The following is a 24,500-nucleotide window of genomic DNA, read 5'->3' as shown; positions in this document are numbered from 1 at the left end:
GCGTTCACGATTGCAATTTGCCACCGTCTGGGAACGGTCTGGGATTACTCAACGAATCATCTTGTAACTTTTAACTACCAGCCACAGCGCGGAGGGGCTTCGCCGGCTGAATTCCGCGCACTTCAGGAATCCGGAGAAAAGTAAACGCAACGCGAAACGTTCATATATCGACTGCGCCGTTTTTTATACTTGACGTTTCAGATTCGCGTAAGAATTTTGCATTGTTTGGAAGTCATGTCGTTCTGTCGACGTATCGCGTCCAAATTTCTTCGTAACAACTCATAAGTACAACGATTAGGAGTCGTTCGCGTACGCATAACGATGGAATCCGTTGTCACGCCAGGCGTCTCGCGCAATAATAATTTATCTTATTTATGGGCAAGATTACGCGGGGCAAATATGAATATGTAACGCATTTTGCTGATTGAAATTTTTCCAAGATTATTTTTCCGCGGACCCCTCGGAGTGTCTTTACCGTCCGACCCCTCCTCCTCCTCCTGGCATTGTTTTTTCTCCCCGCTTGCGCATTGTCTACGTCGCATTCTTCGGGAACACCCTCTCGACGTAGAGACGAGTCGCGCTCCTAAAACGCATTGATCCAGTAATTTACCGTGTTACGGCACTCGCGACATCGTTATGAAGATTACAGCCGCGAAAAAGTGTTGTCGGAATTACGAGCGTGCCGAGAAGTGGGTATAATGCACGCGTTTGTAGAGTCGGTGCTCTTTTGTAATAGAAATTACCCGTATAACCCGTACTTGGAAGAAATGAAATAGCGATGTGCCAAGTGGATCATCAGGTTTCGTGATTTATACAGCGCGTCGTCTTCGTGAAATGTATTCGTCAATCTTAAACTTCTTATTGGCAAAACATAATTTTTATATCTTCAGTGATAAAAAGAATTCTTGCGCATACTGATCTTTGAATCATGCTTTTCAATTAATTTCAACACATTTACTAATTTTATATATAATCTGTACTTTATTTATTTTTAATAGAACTTTAATTTAAAATTCATTATTAAATTTTATTATTAAAATATACAAAGTTAAATGCATTCGAAAATAATAAAAAGTGACATCCAATCAAAACCGTGTTGTAAATTTGTTTTGTGGTATCGTCGGCCGTCAGTTTGCATTTAGTTTGCAATCTTGTATTCCCTTCCGATTATCAGGAAAGCAATAATTTTCGGGAGTTAGGACACGAAATAAGGGACGAGACGAAATAAGACTATTAGATCTTTATTGCTGATTCACGTCGGTACTGCTCACTCGGCATTTAAGCGGAGAAGCAGGGCGCGATTTTAAAAAGGAGCTTTAGCATGTCGCATCGCTCGGTAGGAAAAACAAACCACGCAGGTAACAAGCACCCGAGGATAGGATAAGACGAGGGGTGACGGCGCGGGGGCGAGCCCTGGCAGGGATAACAATTCTTTTCCACGACGGCGGAGGACCGCGGCCGGGAAATTAGCATTGATAAATTTTCCGGCGCGTCGTTCCGCGTTGTCGACTACGACGACGACGATGGCGGCGGCGGTGGCGGCGGCGACAACGACGCCAGCATGGATATATATAGCACCGCGAAAATGACACGATGATGTATAGGCGACTGTTTTAAGAATTATTTATTATTTATTGCCGCGGGACCTGCCTCAACGCAGTCTGAACGCATACCTCCTGGTACGAACGCCACGCGATGACATAGGGTAATAATTTGGTAGATTTTCACGATACTCAGATCAGACCTGTTCTCACGAGTAAAACGTTTCTTCTTCCTGTCTCCGTCGTCCCACGGAAAGAACGGAAGAAAACAAGGACGGATACTTTGCTGGTTACACTCACAGATCATTGCGTGCATATGTATCCATTATATTGATTCATTGCAGTCAGATAGTTGTTGTCGCTAGTAAGAATTATATATACGGATGCAGATAAAGAACTTTCGATAAACTTAAATTTATTTCATATCTTTGTTTTATAAATGCCAATTACACATGCCGTAACTTAATTCTTTTAAATCTTATTATTAATAATCTTGAGCATTTTAGTTTACGAAACATCAGCGCTCTTATAAGGATCAACCGCTAAGCTGCGGCGCGGCATTTCTATTTCCTCGCGCGAGCTCTCTCTCTCTCTATTTTCTGCATTACGTAACACAGTATTCCCGGACGGTGGTACGAATCTTTTCCAAAATGCCAGCCTCGCGCAGGCCGGCGACGTCGGTCGCGAGGAACGTCACGTTCTTGATCTCCAATTATGCGCGAGCGTTGTGCGATCGCGCGCCCCGTGAATCGTGGGTTTCCATTATCGCGCGGCCAGAAATTAAAACGCAATCACGTCGGCTTGCAGAATTCCGCCACCGCGTGACGTGTTTCGCGCGGCTCCGAAAGTCTGTCGAAAGGCGAAACACCTAAGACAGATGTTTCGCCGAGTGCAAATGTTGCTAAATTCGAGCCGGTTGCAATTAGGAAGCGCGCGCGCGCTTTATTTCGCGCTTAATGAACTTGCGGAACGCGCGATGATATAGGCGCACGTGATCGTTTAATTGTTGACAAGCAGAAACGCAAAGAATGTATTTGTGCACCGCTGCTGTATTTAATAGTGTCAGTTACGTTGCAGTGCTCTAATAGGAGTTTATGATAGTTTTCGTAATTGGATCGCAAAGTTAAATGAAGTTAAATGTAGCTATATGTAGGAGAAATATACTTAAAACACGGTAAATCTCAAAATACTTTTATTAATAATTATATATTTCCCGATAATTGTTATATATATATAATTATATCATTGATTACAGCAATGATAATTTTACAAAGGCAACAAAGACACCCGATTACACATATTTTATTTTCAATTTCTTTTCGGTATCATCTGAAGAATGAAACGTATATCATTCTTAAAAGAAAATGGAACTAATTGGAGGAGGAGAGGGTGGTATCCTCTTGTCGTGGACTTTGTAGCAAACAAGACACGTGCTACGATAGGGCGACTGGACGAAGACGTATGAGCGAGAGAAAAACAATGAAAAACAAGAAAGGAAAAACGCGCGAAACCGGGACTCTTCTAGCAGTATCTGAAATTCTAGAGTATACGAGTCGAGAGTGTGTACACCCTTGCTAGCGAAAGATAGTTGGTGTACTTCAAAGATAAAAGAAAATCATTATCTTTTTTATAATGAAACGCAAACGAAAACGAGATATTTAAGCGCTATATGCCTTCTAGACCTTCTGGTCAAAATCACACTTCCGAATTGCTCGCCGAGTTTAAAAAAAGATGAGATCCTTATTATACTCCGCAATTATGTAAAAATCGTTATTTCCACACTTCAGAAAAGTCTAACATGGTTGAACTGCAACACACATACGTACACACATATTGATTTATTAATTATAATATATATTTATTATGGTAGTGCATATTACTTTCACGTATTGTATCTCGGAACATATACTGCGCTCCATCGAAAGCTAAAATCCGATCTCGCCGCTTTGTATCAAACGCCGAGCTTTATGCAGGTATCCGTAACGGACGCAGCAATTTGAAACGATTTATCGTGAAGAGTAACTTCGCATTATGGATCGCTTAATGCGGATAGACTTAACAATACACAAAAGCGGGGGTTATATCGGGTGAACCTCGCCGAGGGTGGGAGTTAATAGGACCTCATTGTTACAGGGAGGAAATTCGATAATCGCTCGGCATACACGCGCACGCACACTAACCGGTGCACCTTTCTCCCCCCCTCTCTCTCTCTCTCTTTCTCTTTCTCTACTCCACTCTATTCCTTTCTCCCTCTCTCTTCCTCGCCTTGCTCTTTCCCTTTATCAAGCATTTACTTTCTCTCTCCCGTTCCACGGTTTCTCCCCGTCACTGCCTTAGAGAGAACTTTGACTAAACGCCTCCACGCTTCCTTAACCTCCCCATTAATCAATATTAAATCGCCCAAAACGTTCCTTTGTTTATTGACTGGCAGCTAATAGGTTTTCACCGCCTTGACTTCGATGAATTCATCGGCGGCGACGACGATGGCAAAAACGACGACGGGGGAACCACCGTGCGCCTTCTCGTATATCCTCGCATTCTGCGCGAGATGATTAAGCTTTAGCTCTCCTCTCAAAGATCCTTCATTGTATAAACGGTGTAAACTGCTTTGCGAATCAGCCCTGTCCGCCCGTCGTCACCGTTACACCTGCGAGAACGCTCACGGAGAAAATTGCTTTCGCGCACGGCACCGGCTTTGTCCGCGCCGATCGAAAGTCGGCGGACTCGTTAACGATAATAAATCTAATTGTTGCGCAAAGAATGAAGCCACATAAATCCATTAGCCGTGATTGTGGGCTCCAGACAAACGCGAGTACGCGCACGGATGATGTCTGGAACCCATGTGGACGCTCCAGGTCTCTGCGAATTATTAATCGGCACAGAGATTGGAAATAATGTTAGAGTTCTGTTAGCTCTCTGTTACAGCTCCTCAACAACCGAAATTTCAGTAAAATTATTCAACGCGAATGCACTCGGACGACCAGATACGCTTCGATAAATATTTAATCTTTCAATTACAAGAGTTAATAGAGGAAAGGCATGATGAAGTTACGAAATATCGGTATGCATTCATATACTCGCTTACAATCGCACGTAAATCGCCCGTTTCGAATTCGTATAGATTTAGTAAATGTTATTATAGTATTTGGTGCATGTTAGATTCTCGTAGATTCGATTCGACGCGAAATATTCAAATTGCGATTCACTGCAGCTACGGATAATGTCAGCGTTGCGGACATCGGAACTACGATGCAACGTCGCGAACCGTGTCTCCCGCCTTCGATAAAGAACAAATAATCATTGCAAACCTCGGTTTCCGCGGCGCAAAGACTGTTCAGTGGCGTGCAATCTTCTCAGTTGGTATTATTTCTTAGTCCAATTAGTTTAATTGCATACTCGCGCAGCTGTTGCAACGGTAGACTTTGTAACTGTTGCTAACGGACAAAGAGGTTGCATTGCAGAATGGAAGATAATGACGGAAATTAAAGAAAAAATATCGCAGTTAGGTGCAAATCGCGGGAGAATCATTGTATTGTGTAATCTATATCTCAAGTTGTCTAAACTCATCTCCGAAGAACAAGGACTTATTTAATTTTTTTTCAATTATTCGAATCTCCTTTCGATAGAAAATGCCAATTTTATCGAGCAATATGTCTTATTATGATACAACGAACATAATTTTAATTCGGTTTTATTCGGTACACAAAAAGTTATCGTTATATTGCACAAGTCTCGAGCGTTAACGCAACTACGTTAAATCACTGTCTAAGAAGAGCTTTCGAGATACGGTATTCGAATATCGGACAACGTCGCGTAATTTTGGCTTTGTCGCGAACATCGGCGTGCCGCACTCATTTGTCGGCGACGATTGCGGTTTCCACGATATTGAAGAGTCTCATTAGTGCTGTTTGTTATTGTTTGTGCGCTACTCACTGTGAAAAAGAGTGTGATACGAGAGAGTGCCCGAGGTGTCACAGTGATCCCGCTGATTCTCACACCTCCTTTACCGCCGTTGGGAGTCGTGCTAACCCCCTTCCCTCCTCTCTCTCTCTCTCTCTCTCTCTCTGCCCGGAGCTTGAGCTACTTGCCCCCATTTTTGGTTTCCTTTTAAGCATGTTCTTCACAATAATGCGAAAGCTTGTTAAATACAAGTACACTTGGATATACAAGGATACGCTACGCTCCATGCTCATTGGACGCGACGCCGAAAAGGCCGCGATATTTCCGGCATATTCGACTACATGTCCTATTGTGCGTCCTTGGGTTCCGTTAAAAATGGAACAAAGTGGTAGGCATTCTTTCCGCAAAAATCTAGTATAAAAAATAATTTTCGTATGGAATTGTTTTTTTATTTCAGAAAATTTATCGCTTTATATTCTATTCGTTAGCCCTCTGTTTTTGTGCAATTACACGTTTTTTCATCTTAGTAAAAATCTTTGAATATACTAGATCGGCAAAGCATACGCAACGACATAATTCGGAACTTGATTTCGCGCAAAATCGCGCGACGATCGAAAATTCCATAGCATTTGCATCGAAGATGGTGAAGGTACGACTGGTTGTTTGCCTCGGCCTTAGCCGGAGCAGACAATTATGCACTCTTTTCCTATTCCTCCCTTTCGTCTTTGCCATCAGCGTTTAGCACGCGGCAGCAGCGCGTGCTCCCGCAGTTATCTTGAGATTTGCTGCTCATTAGCTGGTGACCGGTAGAGATGCGAAGCTTCATACTGGCTAACAGAACCAAAGGCCAGTCTGTAAACGAAAAATTCGTTGTCCCTCCCTCTTTTTCCGCCGAGAAAAACAATTCGCAGCTGTCCTTAGCAATGCAAACGCCGTAAGGGACAAAGAAGGCTGAAGAGGAACGAGTGAATCACGAGGCCCTCCGCGTTTAATAGAGGGCAACGATTCCACCTGGTGAGATAATTACATGCGAGTAAAAAGCCTATTATTATGCTGAAAGATGATAGTTGTAATTTTATCTGCCTTACCTGTGTTGTCGGTTCATGCATGTCAAATTGTTCCGCTAATTCTGAAGGAATGGATAATCAATGTCTGGTCGTCGTACAGCTTTATTCGGATATACATTCTCGAGTCTTTCGAAAATTAGGACACTTTGAAATGGTTTTTACGAACATTTATTTATGAATTCTTGCGATGCATTTCATACATAACACACTGTCACTTTTATCTTAAAAATATTCCTACTTGAGAAAGAGGTATATTATATAAGTATTTATGTAAGAAAGATTATATGTGTAAGAAGGATAATCTATATGTACGCAAATTTATCTTATTGAAAGACGTAGGTGACAGACACGTTGGGTATATCACGCGATAGGGGAGAGATTCGCGAGACATCGAGATTGGATAAGGATGCGCCATGTTTGTTAACGACAGACAGGCACCTTCTCCAAGCCAGCGCAAACGTGTACAGATCTAAGCTGATTCCTCCCTCTTAAAGTTTCCCAGTTTCATCCCCTGTGTTCCGCGGCCTCGTCTCTCCGCTCCATCGAGCTTTCAGGATTCATGTGTCGGGTCTGCACGAACGAGAGAATAAATGAAAGAGACGGAGCGAGAGAGGATAGAAATGAGTGAGGTCGATGGATGTGAGGGCGGGTGAGGCGCGCGGAGGTATATGAAACAATCGCTTCATTGGAAAGTCAAGAATCTCTTGAGCCCGTCGGCGTTTGACTTGCCATTAGGAGCGTCAGTTTTAATTGTGCCTGCACTCTCGTCCTCATCGTTGACGTCGTCGTCGTCGTCGCCGTCGTCGTCTATCTCTTGCAGTCTACAGCCGAGTCTCAGGTGAAGTGTATCGCCTACTACCCCGCGCGTATATGTCCCGCCGTGTCTACCCACCTACTCTTGTGCCCTTTAGCGATGTCTCATTAGTTGCAGCACTGCAACGGATAAGTACATCCTACTGCCACCCAACTACGCCCGAATCACCCCACCCGCCCTATACTACCTTTTCCTCTTTACTCCTCCTCCCGCAACTCATCTGGAAGACCCGTTTCCACCCCATCACTCGACAAACACCTCCTTACCCGCGGCCATTTACTTTACTTTACACCATCACTTGAAGTGACAGATGAGACCGGGGGGGTTAGACGGATGCATACGATCAGCGATATCGACTCGGATCGAAAAAGATGCATCAAGTTGTATTTACAATTATTGGTATAATCTTCGATGCACTTTGATATAGAAGAATTTAGTTATATTATTATTCTGATATATCACTATTTTGAAATAATCTGATTTTTGATATTTCGGATCTTCCTTTCTATCGCATTGTTGTTGATAGATTTCAGTTTATATTTTGATTGTCTCTTGTCACAAGGTACACAATTCGGGCAACAAATAATTTTTTAAGCAATTTTAGTTGTTTTTCGCGATGAGGGAATAAGATGAGAATTCTCACTCGTTTACTTAACCGTTACTCGATACCTGAAACAAGCGGAGACGCCAAGCAACAACTCCGATACGCGGAGATGGAAGAAGAGTAAGAACGGGGGTGGATGTACGAATGCTAGATAGTAGCTCCGGGCGGGGCCTGATTATTTTCCGCTAGCACGTTCATTCAGGTAGAGAGCGTGGCGTGGCGAGGGGGTTCAATTGGAAACAGCAATCACTGCTCGCCTGTATTTTGTTCTCTTCTCGGGTGCAGCGAAGTCCAATAATAAGCTTTCTCCTATATTGCCTCTTCAGCCAGCTACCCCCCCCCGTCTTTTGCCCTCCGCAGCAGGCAACGGCACCATCCTTTCCCTCCCTTCTCTTCGTTTTCCTTCTCCGCCTGGCCCCCGTGCATTGCGCTCTTCCTTCGAGTTTCGAGCGTTTTGTCTCTCGTACGTTCCCCGAACGACCTCGGTTTCTGAGTTCGAGTCGTTTGCTGAGATACATCCCGACCTTGCCTCTCCCAGCCGCTCGTCTTCCGTCGCTACGCGCGATGCTCCATCGCTCTCGAGGCAATGGAATTTCTTCGTTCACCGGCTGACACGACCTGGAAAGGAACGTCGTGTCATATGAAACGTTTGACAAGCACGAAAAATATATAAGTTGACGAATCAAAAGTGTTTCGCACAGAATCGAAGAATGCAAGTATATCTACAAGAAGCAATAAAGCTGTCATTTGTAAGATTTTACATAATAGATCAAAGAGACGGCGAGTATAATAAATCACCAATTTTCATGTTAGGATCCATATACAGAAGTTCTGAGAAAAAGTTCCGTCAAAGAAAACAGGATCGAGGATCAAGATATGGCGCTAGGAAGAAAATAAACGTCCGATTTACGAGCACGAGTATCGCTCGCACTATCTATCCTTGCAGAAGGTTAACAAAAACAGCTATGCTACTCATCGTTCATGTCTCCTAAAATATTATCGTTATTTCGGAGAATAGTGGTCAGAAGCGGCGGCGAAGGGCTGGAACGAAATGACAGAGGAAAGGGGAAAATGACGGAGTGGAAAAGGGAGAGAGAGAGAGAGAGAGAGAGAGAGAGAGAGAGAGAGAGAGAGAAGAGGAAGAGAGGTGAAAATGCGCGGCACGTGAGCGCGCGCCGCGACGTTATATCAAAAGACCAATTACAATAAATTCCGAGGACGCCGTTTACCGCGGCGGAACACGAAAGGGCATTAATCCGCGAGGATTGTCAGCGGATACGGTGATAATGAAACGAATCGGTCTTTTATCGGTCCCCGAGGTACAACTGCCTAAAGTTCAATCGCCGATGACAGCCACGAAAATATCACTTCGTATCCAGTCGATGCGAAGTGTTCATTGCGGTCTCGTGCGTTATCGCTTCCTGACATTTCAAAGTCAGAGGGGGGTCCAAAGACCCCGTTATGCATTCTCATTCAATCGGACGAAAAGTGTCGGGATGTTCCTATAGAATATGTGACAAAACGCAGATCCTCTTTTTTTTATTTTGTATTCCTATTCAATTATTATTCCAGAGAAATAAACAACCTGCAAAATATTCACAATTCCATGTGTAATATGAGTGTAATTATGTAAATATGTAATTTTGTAATATTAAAGGAAATTATTTTGTAATCCACACATTAAGTATAATAGAGAAATATTCGTAACGATGAGAATTGATGATGAAAAACGGGGCATCGAATTGCGTTAACAAATGCCTGTTTAATTGATTCGACAGAAAGAAGCGGTGGAGTGAGCAGAGATAAGGGTTGAATAGAAAATCCAGGTTGCGCCCGGTCCACCTTTAACCGTAAACGGAGTGACGCACGAATTCCACGGATTAGATCATGGCAGTCGGTCGTCTCCCGAAATTAAGTTTACCCTGGCGGCAATTACACGAGCGCTAACGCCAACCCTTTCTCTCGGTAACCGGCACATAAATATATCGATTCAATTCCGTTTCGGTGGCGGATATCCACCGTCCCACCTCTCGCGCGCTCCCTTCTCCCCCGCCGACGCGACCTTCTATAAAAATTTATCGACTGGCAAATTGTTTCGCGCTCGGCGGTCCGGTGCGTGGCTGCAATTCCACGTGTGGACAACGGGATGACCGGGGCGCGCGTGTTTGTGTTCTGCCCTGCGAGAGCAATACAATCCATGGGTATGAACGCGCTTGCCATCGAACAAGGGCGGGCGGCGGGCACGCGAAAAGTACGAGAGAATGTGTGTGTGTGTGTGTGAGAGAGAAAGAGAGAGAGAGAGGCAGCGAAAAGGAAGGGGATGTAGAGGAGTGGGATTGACCGAAGTGACCATCGCTACTTCAAGCTCGCAGTCTGCGCGACGTTAATTAACAAAAAGTCATTAAACTTTCCACGACGAGCGGAACGAAAGAGCGGGTCCATACTGTTTCCAAGGATCGATGTACCCCGTTTATACTCCCAATGTATATTTTTTTTCCAAGCGGACGCGACACTTACATTCAACTTGTGATACCTGGCCTTCGTTAACTTCAGCATTCGGGATTACGAATGGACGGCGAAAATTTTGTCGGGCGCGGAGATAAACAGGCAGAAAAAGAGAATGTTTGAGTAAACAAGGAATGTAACGGCTAGAGTGTAAGGAAAGGGATTGAGAATGATTGTATGGTTTAATTATAATTAAACAGTGTAAACGCGATAAAACGCTTCAAATTTCGAGCCTATTCGAAGAACGTCCTGATGTCCGATGTACATATATGTACACACGCGAATTCGCTTACATACATGGAACCTGTGATTTCATGGAACATTTAATCACTAGGTATTGGTAAATAGCTGCAACACACGCAGACAGAATTTAGAAGCCGACTTTTCTCTTATTCGTCAATTGCCTAGTTGGTAAAGTCAATAAAACACTAACATTTCTCAAAAATATGATTCTTTATTGATAGTTTAACTATTAAAGCTTCCTCCATCTTTAATTAAGAAATAGATGTGTCAAAAAGTACGGATTATTCTATGTAGAGAGAACAACTTTCTTTTTTTAGGAAAGATCAAATGAGTTTACTAAACGCTTGAGTGCAATTAAGACTATCACTGAATGCGCTCTCATAAGAAGCCATCCGAGCCAAATAGTTACACTGTAGTGAACACACTCCTTTCTCTTTCAGCCGTTCCTTCGTTCTCATTGGCGGTGACGCTGATGAGCAGGAAGAAGAGTCGCGAGGAGAGACGCACAGGAAGGATCGTTTGGATTGCGACGGCATGAACGGAGGGGTATGTACCAATTACACAGACAACTATTGTGCGGCTCTCATTAAACGACGCCAACAAATTCGATTACTCCTGGTTTGAAATTTTGCTGTTCAGTAAATGGCGGTATCACCGCCACTACCATCGATGCTAGAACCGCCGGGGCGCCGCCGCCGCCGCCGCCCTTCTGTGAGAAGGGTGAAAATACACCCGAGAACCATTTTCCTCGTTTCGAACCTAGTGCACACCCTCCTGGCTCGCGGAAAATTTATTTTACGACTAAACAGAAAATTAGTGAGCGTTTGGGTTTGCGGTGTTTAGGTCTTTTAGCGCTGCGCCACGGCTTGGCGCTGTGGGAAATGAAAAACCCCGTGCATCGCGGAGGTGTTTTTCATGTATGTCGGAAAAAATTGACTCTTGTTGAGTGTAACATTTCGCTATACATTGGTCGTGTGTCAAGCTTATACTGCAAAAATGTTTCTTATTTATTTTACCACTCGATAAAATAGTATTTTGAAAAAAGTTATTAGCGGAAAATCTGATTTATAATTTTTTAATTTAAATATTAACTTCTAACTTTTAAGATTTTGTTTGAAATATTTTTTATGAACAAGATCAATCGGAAAGCTATACGAATGGTTAAACGTCTTTTTCATTCGACAGTCCGTTGATCCTCGATTCGTGTCGCGAAACGACTTAAAAGAAATGTCTTAATTTCTAGTCACGTTATAAGCACTCGATTTGTACGGCTGATTTTATTGAGCGAAGGATCAGTGCGAGGTTTAATTAATTTATCTCGATTGCCGACAGATCATTAACACCTGGCTAAGTGATTCACTCGTTAGAATGGACAAACGTTTACGATATCGCGGGAACAAGAATAAGATCGGTCGACTTTAATTGCACGGTGAATTAATCAGACTTGCGCCATTCTTCTACGAGAAGAACGTAAAAAGAAAAATATTTAATTGCCATCTTTGTGTGAGGGTATCCTGGGTAGATTCGGACTTGCGTGTGTGTGCGTGGGAAGAGATAGGGGAGGGGCAAAAGTAATTTATTATTTAATTTTCTAGACGAGCAGTTTTTATCTCGGGTTACCACCAAGCTACCGTGACCGAAAAGCTGCTCTTCCGCGTTATTGCTTAGTAACCTCTGGCCAGTAATGGTTATGTTTGTCATTATCGCTATGGCGCACGAATCGTCTGGCCGGACAAACCGACCTCACCCGATGCGAACTGCGGTACTCGAACTCGTTAGATCGGAGCAGTTTTCCAGCTGTTTACCCTATCCGAAGCATTTTGATAAAAATTACTGACGCAAATGTACCAATCTGTCTGCACATGTGACCTATATACCTATCTACAAATTTAATCCTTCGCGGCGAGTCACCGTTTACCTCTTCGAGGAAACTATAAATAGTGAGAAAGTAGAAGCACGTCGATGCAGAATAAGATGTTATAGGGTTGCCTCTACAACGCGACATGTCGCAGCTGTATTTACACAGACGGTTTCCAGCATGACTCCCCCGTTTAATTTTTCTTTCCCCGATTCCGTGCCTTTCAGAGTAAAATAAGGAAAATATCAGGCCTCGAACTTGAAAAAACGCACATTAAGTTCCATAAATAAAAATACTTCTTATTCTCGAATGTCTGACTGTATAAAAATTAACATTTTATCTCAAGATAAGTATATTTATTTCACTATTTGCAAAAATAGCATGTTTGCAATATAATACCGAAGTGGCAAACGAATAATCAGTCATAACTCTATCAATAAAAAATCTTTTTTTTATAAACGTATAAAACGTTGTGTATCATTATGCCCAAGTGTATCATCTTGGGCATTAATAATCCAGGGCATTTACTATCGCGTCTCGGCGCGGTCAAACACGCGCACGTCGGTAAAATTGTTTTACATAATATCACTATAAATTAAAATGTATTATGCAAGTTAGTCGGTCTCGTCGGCAGCTTCTCCGGGACTTCCAGAGACTCGATTGTGGCCACGCGCGTTCCGCGTGCGCGCGCGCGGGGGAGAGAGCGAGTTTTGCGGTGCCACTGCGTAGCTGCGGGAGAGAGGAGAGACGCTGAAAAAGGTAAAGGGGGCTGCTCAGAGTACCGGTGGTGAAACTAAGGGGATGGCAAAGAGAGCACCGTAGTAGCGCGAGGCAAACACCGGAGAGGTTCTTCGAGATGTACCCATCTTGGCCGGTTAACGGCGGAGTTTCCTCATAAACTCTTAGGAAACTTCGCAGACAAATACAGAAATATTTTGTAATGGAAACACGTCCCACGGAGATTAAATATCGCAATAAGGATGACGAGCGCCACCGCGAAAGCGCTTCAGGAATCCCGATACTCGAATCAAGAGCGAATTGAATTGATTATTCATTGAGCGAAATAAATTACGACCGGGGAGAGGTGTTAAATCTCTTAAACGTAAAACCGCGTTGAATACTCGATGGAAATTTTATAAAATGTTATGGCATTTATCCGAATTGCAGGGACTGTTAAATAGCTTCACTTCCTCCCAAAGAGGAATGTCGGAAAAATAGAAATAAATGACTTGAAAACTCCAGATACATACAAATAAATCAGCTGTTATATGCGATACATTCGTTTCAAAGTGCGCGAGAATGGTGACAAGTACACGTGAATTCCCTTTAAAACGACGGATTATATCAATGTTCATATATTTTGATTAATTTTAAATTGCCGAATCAGAGATGCTATGTAAAAAAAGCAACTGTTCTGTAATCATTAATTCCAAATTAACTTGCGTTAAAAAGTCACTTAAAGATATATTTGTACAAGTTTCATAATTTAACGTAAAAAAAATCACGATAAAACGACGAAACGGCGCGTATTAACTTAAGAGTTGCACAAGTCGTTTATAGAGAGTCGGTGTTTGATTGCCGGCAGATTTTTTCCTCCGTCTAATTATTGTTCCCCGGGCGATTACAATTCTCGATATGGTAGCCATAGTCGAACTACAGCAATCAACGAGATCGTAACCCTTCCTCCGCGCCGACCTCTTCGGGGGAGAACCTCGAGGACTTAGCAAGTAGTTAGTCCTTCGACTTTACCCCCTTGCCCAACCCATTGTCACAACGTCGAAGAAATGAACTATGCGAGTTGCTGCGAAATTCAACGTTGCAAATTCCGTGGCTGATCGCATTAATCTGCGTTACATCGTCAAACAAATTGCGCGCTTAAATATTAAAAAAGAGTCCTGCCATCGTGATATTTCACAGAGAATCGTTGCATTAAAATGAAAAAAATTTCACATTATAATTTTTTAATGCTCTTTAGAGGTAACGCAGGATAACTATCTAAAAATATTTAATTTTTTTCAATCCATTAATTAATATTCGGTGCTGACAACTGTATAATGTGTTAAATTGAGAGGCTTCATTTTCGCACGCAAATTTAGCATCGCCTTCGCGAAACAGACGCAAGATACAGAGGCGTTATATCAAATTTCATTCCGCGTCTCCTTGATGCGCTCTAATTTTACCCAGCTTCATAATCATGATGTCTTTTCATTGTCTATATGCGAATTGGCGTGCGTGCAGAGTTCCATCTCGCTGTATCCGATCGATTCATATCGCGCGTCGTAATAGCACGGAAAACACTTCCGGAAACCGCATCACTGACCATCCACCAAGCCGAACACTTTAACTCCAAGCGCGACCAGCGTGGAGAACCTGACGGATAACGACCGCTCAGAGATTAATCGGCGGTCACGGATTCTAAATTCTGCGACGTGGCTGAACTGCGACGATCGCTGCAGTTTGCGACGGCAAAAGGTTTATTCGATGCGACTTTGCTCGTTGAAAAATATACCTGACTCGTAGTAATTCTGATTTAATGTTAGAGTCGCTTATGTACAGGTTGTATGAGAGTATATAAAATGTCAACAAATAAATAATTTGTTTATAATAAATTGGCGCTTTGCTATTTCAGCATAAATTATTCTAGAAAATGTAATTTCAGAAAGAATGAGTTCAGTTTTCCTAAAAAATTTATTCTTATCGCTTATATTAAACTTTTTATATTTATTTTAAAATTTTCGGACTTAAAGTATCAAAAGTTATTTTATACATGTATCTATACTCATATAAACTATCACGTCAATAACTTACTATTTCTGTAATCTAAGTAACATATTGCTCTTTACTGTACCGTCTATATATTCTGTCAATAACTGTCGTGTATTGCGCGCAAACGTTTTTGGCATGCATAACGAGCGAACCGCGAGTAGCGGCACTTAAATCCGAGTAATTCGAGCGGCGTGGAGAACTCGACGGATAACGAGCGGCCGAAGATTGATCGTATTACGACCGAGAATTCGAAATTCCACCAGGTCCGCGCTTTATTCGTCGACAATCTAGCGATATTAACTGTGTGGTATTTTGAACGCGACAACGAAGCGAGAAAGTGCGCGGCGCGCGTAGAATCTGCCGAGTCTCTTGCGCTGTCCGGTCGTAACAGCGTGTCATGTACGACGACATGTAGAACGCAGCGTTTAACCCGCATATTTTACGGTTACATCTTACCTAACTCGAGACAACTTGTATAAGAATATCACGGAATAATATTTTAATATTTTTCGTTTCAAAGCTTATTTATTTCTAGAATCTCGAAAAATATTATTTGATAGATGAAGAGTGTGTATTTTCGGTACTTTACAATCTCAAATGGTTATAACTATTTATATTTTATTAATATACATTTTCTTTTGTTAATAGTATATTTTTATTGTTAATTTATTATGTTATGAAGAAAGAAGATAATTTCGCGTGTAGTCCAAAACGGAGTTAAGTGGCTATTTATCAGCAGAATAAGAATAGAAAATTTTAGATTTAGTAATTTTGGATTGAACATTACATGTATATGATTGTATATATACATGCTCACGATGATTCACTATCAGAGCGCATTTCCCGCGTGTACGTGCAAACGAGTCCCAGCGCACGGATGTAAGCCCGTTATACATATATCGTCCGCCGCTATGCGCCGCGACGATTTCGGTAAAATGTGTGACGGTCGAAGCGACGGCCAAAGCCTCCTTTGACTTCTCTCTCGTAACCATAAACTCTTGATTTATGCCACTTCGAGTCGAATACGCGCGCAGCCGGCGCGTTACCGTTCAAACGCCATCAAACCATGCGTGAGATCGACCTGTCGCGAAAATCGGATTAGCGGCCATACCGCCGTGTGCGTCGAACTCTTTTACTTTGTGGCGATATCCCGGCGATGCGAATAGGCAAATACCGGATGCCAAAGAAACCATCGAGAAGCCCGGATCTCGAGCTTATAGTCGCGTCACATCTTACCTCGTCTTTACAGTTGCTTCGCGGTGTGTCAAAAGATACCAGTGAAAATTATTTTAATAAGTACACTTATGGTAACGTTTAAGAGTCTTTTATTTTTACAGATCTTTAGCAATGCTCATAACATAGGCTCTTTATTCACGTTTTATTGAGTTGATCTTTTTATTTAACCTCGTATAAATAACAGCGTTGTCTTGGTGAATATTTTCTATCATAGCAAATATAAATAGCCTGCCTTTATAGAATTTTCTTTAACACTAAATAATAAATTTGTATGTTATTTTCAAAATTGATGAGCGAATGAAAGAGGGATATAATTCAATACGACCTTTTTTGAGTTGTTATAATCGTTGGGCGCTTTCTCGTTAGGTAAAACTTCACAATCCACTTAAATTAAGAATTGATTAATTAAGAGTAATTAACTTAATGAACTCTTTCGTCATTCGTTGCGCATTACTACTATTAACGTTTTGTCTAACGTAAAATATACTGTGCATGCAGTTCTGATATTAATATTTGCCAAGTGCAATGAGTAAACGCGACCTTGTAATCGCTAGAGTTGTCTAAGGTAATTAATGCCAGTTTAATTCACATTTGGTTGGTATATTATGTCGAGCTTAATCACAGAAGAAGAAGAGTAGCCAGATATGATGATAACTGAAAGAAATTTACGTTTATTATTAGATCGCGCATGTGAACAATCTTCGTAGAAATTAAACTTTATGTCTAAAGTTTAATTTTGTCAAAGCCAACGCCTTATTTTTAACGTTGCTAGTATATTGAAATAGACTGTAAGCACGCACACATATGTATATATGTAATAGCAGCGCAATGATAACTTGATCTACTGAAGAACCACTCGTTCTGACGCGTCGTTAATAAACGACTGCGTTTATGGCTGTTATATGCAAATTTTATCCCGTTTACCAACAATTTCAATATCGTTAATGCACACAACGTGTCTCATCATGGATATCGAGTGTGCGCGAAGGTATTTAGTTCTATACACTATTGATGAGCTATCTTATTTTTTTCATCGGGCAATTATCGCGTGGTAATCAATTAGACTCCCAATTTCACGGTAAACGGAGGCAATTATTAGCCGCGCCTTAATCCATCTATTGGCTATGCAATATGCAATGACCGGTGTGGTTTCAATTACTAATAAATTACGTCAACTATGACGAAACCAGTCGTTTATATTATACCTTCTTTGCACAGGGTGTTCCACAATCATCGTACATCATTTAACAGCATATCATGGAGATTGATTGGAGTCAGAAATCTTACAATACGTAAACGTTACAGCAGTTTTTTAGTTAATTTTAGATATGATAAGTAATCGAAGTTAATAACCAATAGTGTTGTATAAAGTTTCTGACTTTTACATTGCGTAAAAATATATATTTTTTTTTAATAACGATAAGCTAATGGACATGATTAATCTCAAGCAAAATTTACATAAGTAGAATTTCTATATTCATAGTTCCATGCAAGATTTAAAAAACCAATATTATACAAAAACGCTTTAGTTTCATACACAACATTCTTAAAAATTGCCAAACAATACTTTAATTATATATTCGGAGAAAAACCGTAGCACGCAACGGATATATAGTTCAATGACTTCTTATACCTCTCAAGACGAGGAAAGAAAATATAGACAATGATGGGCTTCTCGATCGTTCGTTGAACGATAAACCGATCGTGCTTGGGAGGCAAAACTCTAGAGATACATTCGCCGCTTGTTTAACGCCCTCATAAAAATTCTTTCCGTTCGACCACCACGCCAAAGACTGAGAGCGAACGGATTTCGAGAGTTTTGAACCCGATGCGACCAAATAAATATACTCGCGACCCTTAACGAGAGACCCTAAGCCACAAATTAAACTATAAATAGACTGTGCACGGACCGAACGAACGAACTATAAGAACTCGCGATTTCACGATATTGATTATAACAGAGACATGACTGAGATATTAAATAATTAATTATATGTATTTATTATACAGTATTATGAATACTTGTTATTATAAGTGTCTATACTGTGCTAATTTAAATACAATGTAAAAATATTGACTTTAATCTGCAAAACATTTCTTTAAAAGGCGAGTTGCAAACTCTTCGTAATATAAAATTTTGAATGTGGATTTTTAATAAAGATAAGATTAACAAAATTAATTTGCAAAGAAATAATGAATTCAGCTAAAACTGCCAACGAAAAATTCCCGAGAGAATTGTTTGATATTTTGAATTGAGAAAGATCTGGATCTGGAAAGATCTAGATAAGATCATATAGATCGTACGCATGCGGCAACAAATCGACGAAACGCGTATCGACGAGCGTCACATCACCCAGCAAGGGTCAAAAACACAGACGCCGGTTTTCGTGAGTAACGGAAATAGAAGGGAGCCGCTGCGTTGCAGCAGCGGCGCATTGACTCGGCCCTCTTCTGAGATCGAAGCGGAGACGCGGCATAAAGAAAGGAGCGCGTGAATCCGTTTATTTTTACAATCGGCGACGGATTGAATCGTCGTTCGGTCGGTTTGCAGGGAGGTCGAGAGGAAGGAAATGAGGAAAGAGGCCGAAGAGGAAAAGATAAAGCGTCGAAGAGACGCTAAAAAGAGAGGCGGACAAACACATAGGAGTGCAGACTGACAGAAAGAGATTATGGGGATAGGAAGAGAGAGACAGAGAGAAAGAGAGAGGGACAGAAAGAGAGAAGGATGCGAACTCTCGGTGGCAATGGCCAACGGCATGTGCGATACACGCGTTTTACTATTACATGACGAGGCCGCTCTTTCGCCGGTTATACGAGAGCTTTTTTGTCAGTCTGTGAGATCTCTTTCTGCGGCCTTTGCCGACGAACCGGCCGGGCTCTACGTACGTTTGCTTTGGCTACTTACCCGCGATCTTCGAGCGATGTCTCCTCGCTCGTCTCACTCCGCGGGTGAAGAGGCCCGTTTACCACGCGCACAAACATGCTGGCTGCAACGTCTGCATCCATAACGGTCGCAAGTGTGCGTGTCGCTTTGGCGGCGTCCTTACGGGTGCGCGAAACCGCGCGAGGGACAAGTGGTTAGCGGAAATTGGGGCTCTTAAGCCGCGCGAAGTGTTCTCCAAGTGGTTAATAATAATAATCGATCGAGAAGCGACCGATAAAAGCTAATAAATTCTGTCGCTGGCGCGACGACGGCGACAAAGAGACAAGTTATGATGACGCGCGTAAGGAGAGTTTAGATTGCATTATTGCCGTTGGAGAGTATCTAGCTCGTAAAAATGGCGTTGTTTCCCACCGTGATGTTAAATTAAACCCAAGGATCTCTCGCGTAGTCAATTAGGAATTCAAGCATGTGTGATAATGGTACTGGCGATAATAGGCTCTGGTCAACGCATCGGCGTATTCCGGAATGAAACAATTACTGTAAAACATCGTTAAGTGTCGAACCTCGTCCGTACGGTCGCGCTGTTTAGCTAGTGCTAGTACTTTGTTTGCTTTGGCTACATCTCCACGATCCGCTGGCAGCTTCTCATATTCCGCGGCGTAACGCATGGTGTGGAATAGGCGCCGTTTACTTTGCGCGCACACGCGTGTAAACACGCAATTGCTTTGACCCGTGTCTAGACAAGTCCCGCGATCGCAGATAAATCGAGTGGACGTCAATTTTTACGTTTTGTAAATTCCGCGTCAACGGATACATCCGAAATTCTCGATACAAATAATAACTATTATCTGGATATAAAAAATATATTTTTCAGTAGAAAGATATATCATATTTATTTATTTATACGGTAGAGATAAAAGGTAACGTCAGGAAATAAAATTACTATAAACATACCTACAAAAAATATATTGTTTTAATCAAGATTGTTATTTAGAGCAATAAAAATAACTTTGTATCTGAAGTAGAGATTCTTCTACCGCATGCTCTCGACCTAATTGACTATATGCGTCATCAAGAAATGCAATTTCCACACTCGCTTAGCTCTGTATGACGTGCGAACAGCATGGTACAAACGTAATGGCGGAAAATTGTTTCCACGCGAAGCCGTGCGTCTTGACTTTTGGCACGTCACAGTGCGCTCGCACGTGCCGCGAACTTCTTCCAGTGTTTATTGACTATCACGCTGAAATGGAGAAGCGAAACGATGATCTTATCGTTACGCGATCGCCAGGTCTTCTAGTCGACCGTGGTTTCCGATGTTTTCCTTGGCCGCCTAGCTGATCTTGTGGGATTGCTTCTTGCTTCGATGAACGCGCGAACAGGCTTCGCGCTTTGCTCGCGCGTGTATTATACGCGTACGGCTCGTCGTGTGTGGTGAACTACTTTGAGTATCATCGATTCGCTTCAGAAGATAATTGATAGAAAATACACGTCGAGCTTACAATGTTCAAAGGAGATATAAATCCTGTTCGCATAAAATTCGTTGCTCTCGAATACTTTGACGGATACGTTAACCATCTCCTTGTCCGTTTAATAGAATAAAGCCTGATCTACAATGTGCTCTTTGCTTTCTGTTTTTTGCGCTTAACCTGTTTGCGACTATCCCGTATTTCGCAATTGCGTCGCGTAACGCGATGTTTTTTGTTCTCTGTCGCCTAAGATAAAAATTGACGAACTTCAGAAGAGACAAGAAACATCACGTTACGCGACGGAATTGCAAAATACGAGATAGTCGCAAAGAGGTTAAGAGCAAAAAACAGAAAGCAAAGAGCACGTTGTAGATCAGCCTTAAAAGTTTTTAAACGAACATTGTCGAATTATTCGACAATGGCTTCGATCGTACTCTGCACAAGGAGAACCGACTCTAAATTAACAATATTAATCAAGCGATTGTGTAATGTCGAGTGTAATGTTCTGATTCTCTCTGATTTACTTTCGGTGGAACGTTCGGTCGCGAATGAGAGACGATGAACTCGGACGAAGGTGGCGTGGGAGAGTAGAGGGGAAGAAGAGGCGAGAGTAGTGTTCGCTTCTGTACTGTGGTCTCTGCTCGTCGTCACGCTGTTAGCGCCGAGTTAATCGGGGCCGGAAATGAAGTGAGGGATAGAGGAATATTAATAACTGAATCTAATCAATTCCATGAAACGAGGCTGGCCACCCCGCGCAACTCGAAAGAGCAAAACTCTTTCCGCCCCCGCTCACCCACTCCCACTACCTCCTCGCTACAACCTCACGAGCGATCTAATCAAATGCATCGCATTAAGCTAATTTAGTGGCGCTGGTAGCGTGGCAAACCGTACCCTCTCCTTTCCTCCCCCGATCGCCCCTTCTCTCTCGTTCTCTCTTGGCATCTCTCACCGGCTATTCAACGCTGCGATGGCTGGCTTCTTCCCGGATTAATGCAACGCCGACCGGCGACAAACGGCGAAATTTTCAATTGTATACGCGTATGCACGGGCGCGAGGAAACGTTTATTTCTGGCTCATGGAGAGAGGACCGATGGTTGGATGCGCGACAGAGCGAATCCCGCTTATTGCGTCGTCGCGCTGTGCTTTTGCGTGACGCGAGTAATAATGAGTCGAACCTCAGCTTTAAGAGGAAGAAGTGTGTTTGGATGCGTATTTAAGCATATCAATATGTATGATACTATAAAACTTTGTAAAAGTTAATTCGAAATTGGCTACGTGTGTCAGCTTTAAAAATAGAATTATTGAAAGAATGTTCTCAGACTTGCGTAACATCGAAGTGAACACAAAATTCGAATGTGCTATAATTTTGTGAATAATTATTCGTAATGTACTCGCGAAGTACTTGAAAATGAAACTGCCGGTTCAACTGTTATCCCAAATATCGCTGTTAAGACATTACATCGGTGGATTATCCGTTCTTGCGCAAGACAGCTTACGCGCGCAAAACCGTTTTCCTTGAATTTCCGATTTTACGCGGCACCCGCAACAAATTCTCGATGGAAATGTTTATTTTCAGCATTTCAAGATCCAATTTTTTTCAACGGTTATACTGGTGCACGGCCCGCGAGAGGGCCGTAAGAGAAACGACGAAACGGCTCGTTCGTCTCCAAAGAGTTACCGCGGGACACTCAAGACGATTTTGCATCGCCTGCATCGGTTAGTAACACATAAACGCCCGTAAATTCTGCATGCCTGTGCAACGTCGCGGCGACTGCAGGATGTGGGCTCTAATTTTGGGGATCAACTCCGAGAAAAAGAGACTCCAAGGATCTATGGCGACGATGGACGCGGCTAATCACTCTCATATTTCATGGAGGATTTGTGCGCTGTTTATACGGTTAGGCTCTTATGCCAATTTACAGCGATGCACTGCGCGTAAAGCACATGCATCTTTATAGGGACACGATATATTAAGACACCTCTCTTTTTTCGCGGTAAAGCTGTGTTATTAACAACTATGGGTGAAGTGACAGATTTGCCTTTAAATTCTGCAAAAGGAATATAAAAAAAGTTCTTCGATTAATTTAAATATCTCTAAACCTAATCTCATTTAATTAATTTAATATATATATGACGGAGTTTTTTTTATTTAACATTGTTAAATGTTAGATATATGTGGTATCATTAGAACAGCAATAAATAACAGTACTTTTGACTATAATATTTTATCATGTTCTTAAATGCTTAAAGTAATGTTCGCGCAGTTGCGAAATTATATCTCGCAATGTAAGATGAACTAGCGGTGCAAGTGATTTTCTCAACACCGCGTCCGTTACTGTAGCTGTATCGATCATAATGTAACACACATAAATTCCTATATTCGTTGCGCAGTCACGCGATCATCGCAGACTCTTTCCATAAATGACTCCGTTTCAATGCTAACCCCCGACAATTTACTTAATTATAGATCTTTTATATAATTATGGGCTTTTCCGTGCGCTTGAAAAAACTGTACGCCATAACTACTACTACGTAACTGAGCATGGTAAAAGAAGCATGTAGCTTACTAGAGCGATGAAACAATGTAACGAACCTCCAGCGAATCTATTTATGTATCGCAGTAATCTATTTAGTATTCGAATCACTCAGAGAATTTTCCGTAACAAGCTGCAGACCCTCCTGCGTGTACACCGTGTGCAATAATAACCGACGCGAGTTTGTACGTATTCTTTTTACAGGTGTGTGAGAATTTCACACTTGCGATCAATAGAATGAAGTTTTAGTTAGGGAAGTATTTTAGATTTTTATTTGCTCTAAATCTTACTAAAACGAAAAAATGAAGCATTAGGACGCATTGAAATGTTTACAAAAAAATAATTTATGAAAACGTTTACGCTTAGCTGAATCTTGAGCTTTTCCAGTAACAAGTTGACGCATCAGTAAGTCGAGAAAATAGTTTGATTCGTCAAGGCATTCGCTGCTGTGGCCCCTTTGACTCGTATTGTAAGCGAAAAGCGAGCGATCGAAATGACGTTTACGATTCCGATGTAAACGACGTCGACCCCTTCAGAGGTTTTCCCTGCTTGCTGAAGCCTCGTGGTCACGCCGCGCACAACCAAGACCGCGCTGCCGATTCATCTTCGCAGATCAAAAGGCACTTCGCGGAAATCGACATCGGTGCCGCGGTACGTGGAAATAGATTAATGGCGCAGTGAATCATCGTGCCGATCTGAAGTACGTGTAGACGTATTCGTTCTGTTTCCACGGCTGTCGCCATCAACGCTTTTTTTCGCGCAGAATCGACCTTCGACACATAAAGGCCGTGGTCCCAATTGCGTTCCGCAAGCACAGTTAAACACTGAAGAAGTATAAGTAACGACTAACACGTTACGCACGTGATGTTCAAAATAATTAATGAGTTGAATAGTTATAAAAGATATATATATATATTTTACAAAATATTTTAAATTTATAAATTTTAATATTGTATATATACATGAAAGCAATTTTTACGTTGAAATAATTAGAGAGCAATTACGATACTGAAATAGCTTGCGACAATCGATTCCTCGTAATCGGATGACTGTAAATAACCGGGCCATAAATCCGCATG

The 24,500-nt window shown here is 42.0% G+C and overlaps 2 protein-coding genes across 7 annotated transcripts in view; one reads left to right on the top strand and one right to left on the bottom strand.

Moving 5' to 3' along the window:
• The window catches only part of LOC143907175 (uncharacterized), a 568,709-nt gene that overhangs the window by 24,362 nt on the left and 519,847 nt on the right, over positions 1 to 24,500 (bottom strand). For 2 of the 6 annotated variants that reach the window (XM_077423766.1, XM_077423767.1), the window contains one exon: positions 6,669 to 8,544. The exons of 2 other annotated variants lie outside the window; for them this stretch is intronic. In XM_077423766.1, the coding sequence (XP_077279892.1) occupies positions 8,121 to 8,544 (424 nt within the window). In that variant the 3' untranslated portion in view covers positions 6,669 to 8,120. Of the gene's footprint in view, positions 1 to 6,668; positions 8,545 to 24,500 lie in introns of those variants that run through there. 2 more of the 6 variants (XM_077423769.1, XR_013259757.1) reach the window with 2 other exon arrangements.
• Positions 1 to 24,500, top strand: part of LOC143907178 (uncharacterized) — a 240,418-nt gene that overhangs the window by 74,517 nt on the left and 141,401 nt on the right. The window contains exon 2 of the mRNA XM_077423777.1: positions 11,115 to 11,220. Within this exon, the coding sequence (XP_077279903.1) occupies positions 11,115 to 11,220 (106 nt within the window). The remainder of the gene's footprint in view (positions 1 to 11,114; positions 11,221 to 24,500) is intronic.

The sequence above is a fragment of the Temnothorax americanus genome, unplaced genomic scaffold (genome assembly GCF_048541705.1).
Source record: "Temnothorax americanus isolate GAGA-0224 unplaced genomic scaffold, ASM4854170v1 Scaffold8, whole genome shotgun sequence".
In the NCBI taxonomy this organism is placed as follows: domain Eukaryota; kingdom Metazoa; phylum Arthropoda; class Insecta; order Hymenoptera; family Formicidae; genus Temnothorax; species Temnothorax americanus.
This window is presented reverse-complemented; position numbering and strand designations above follow the sequence as displayed.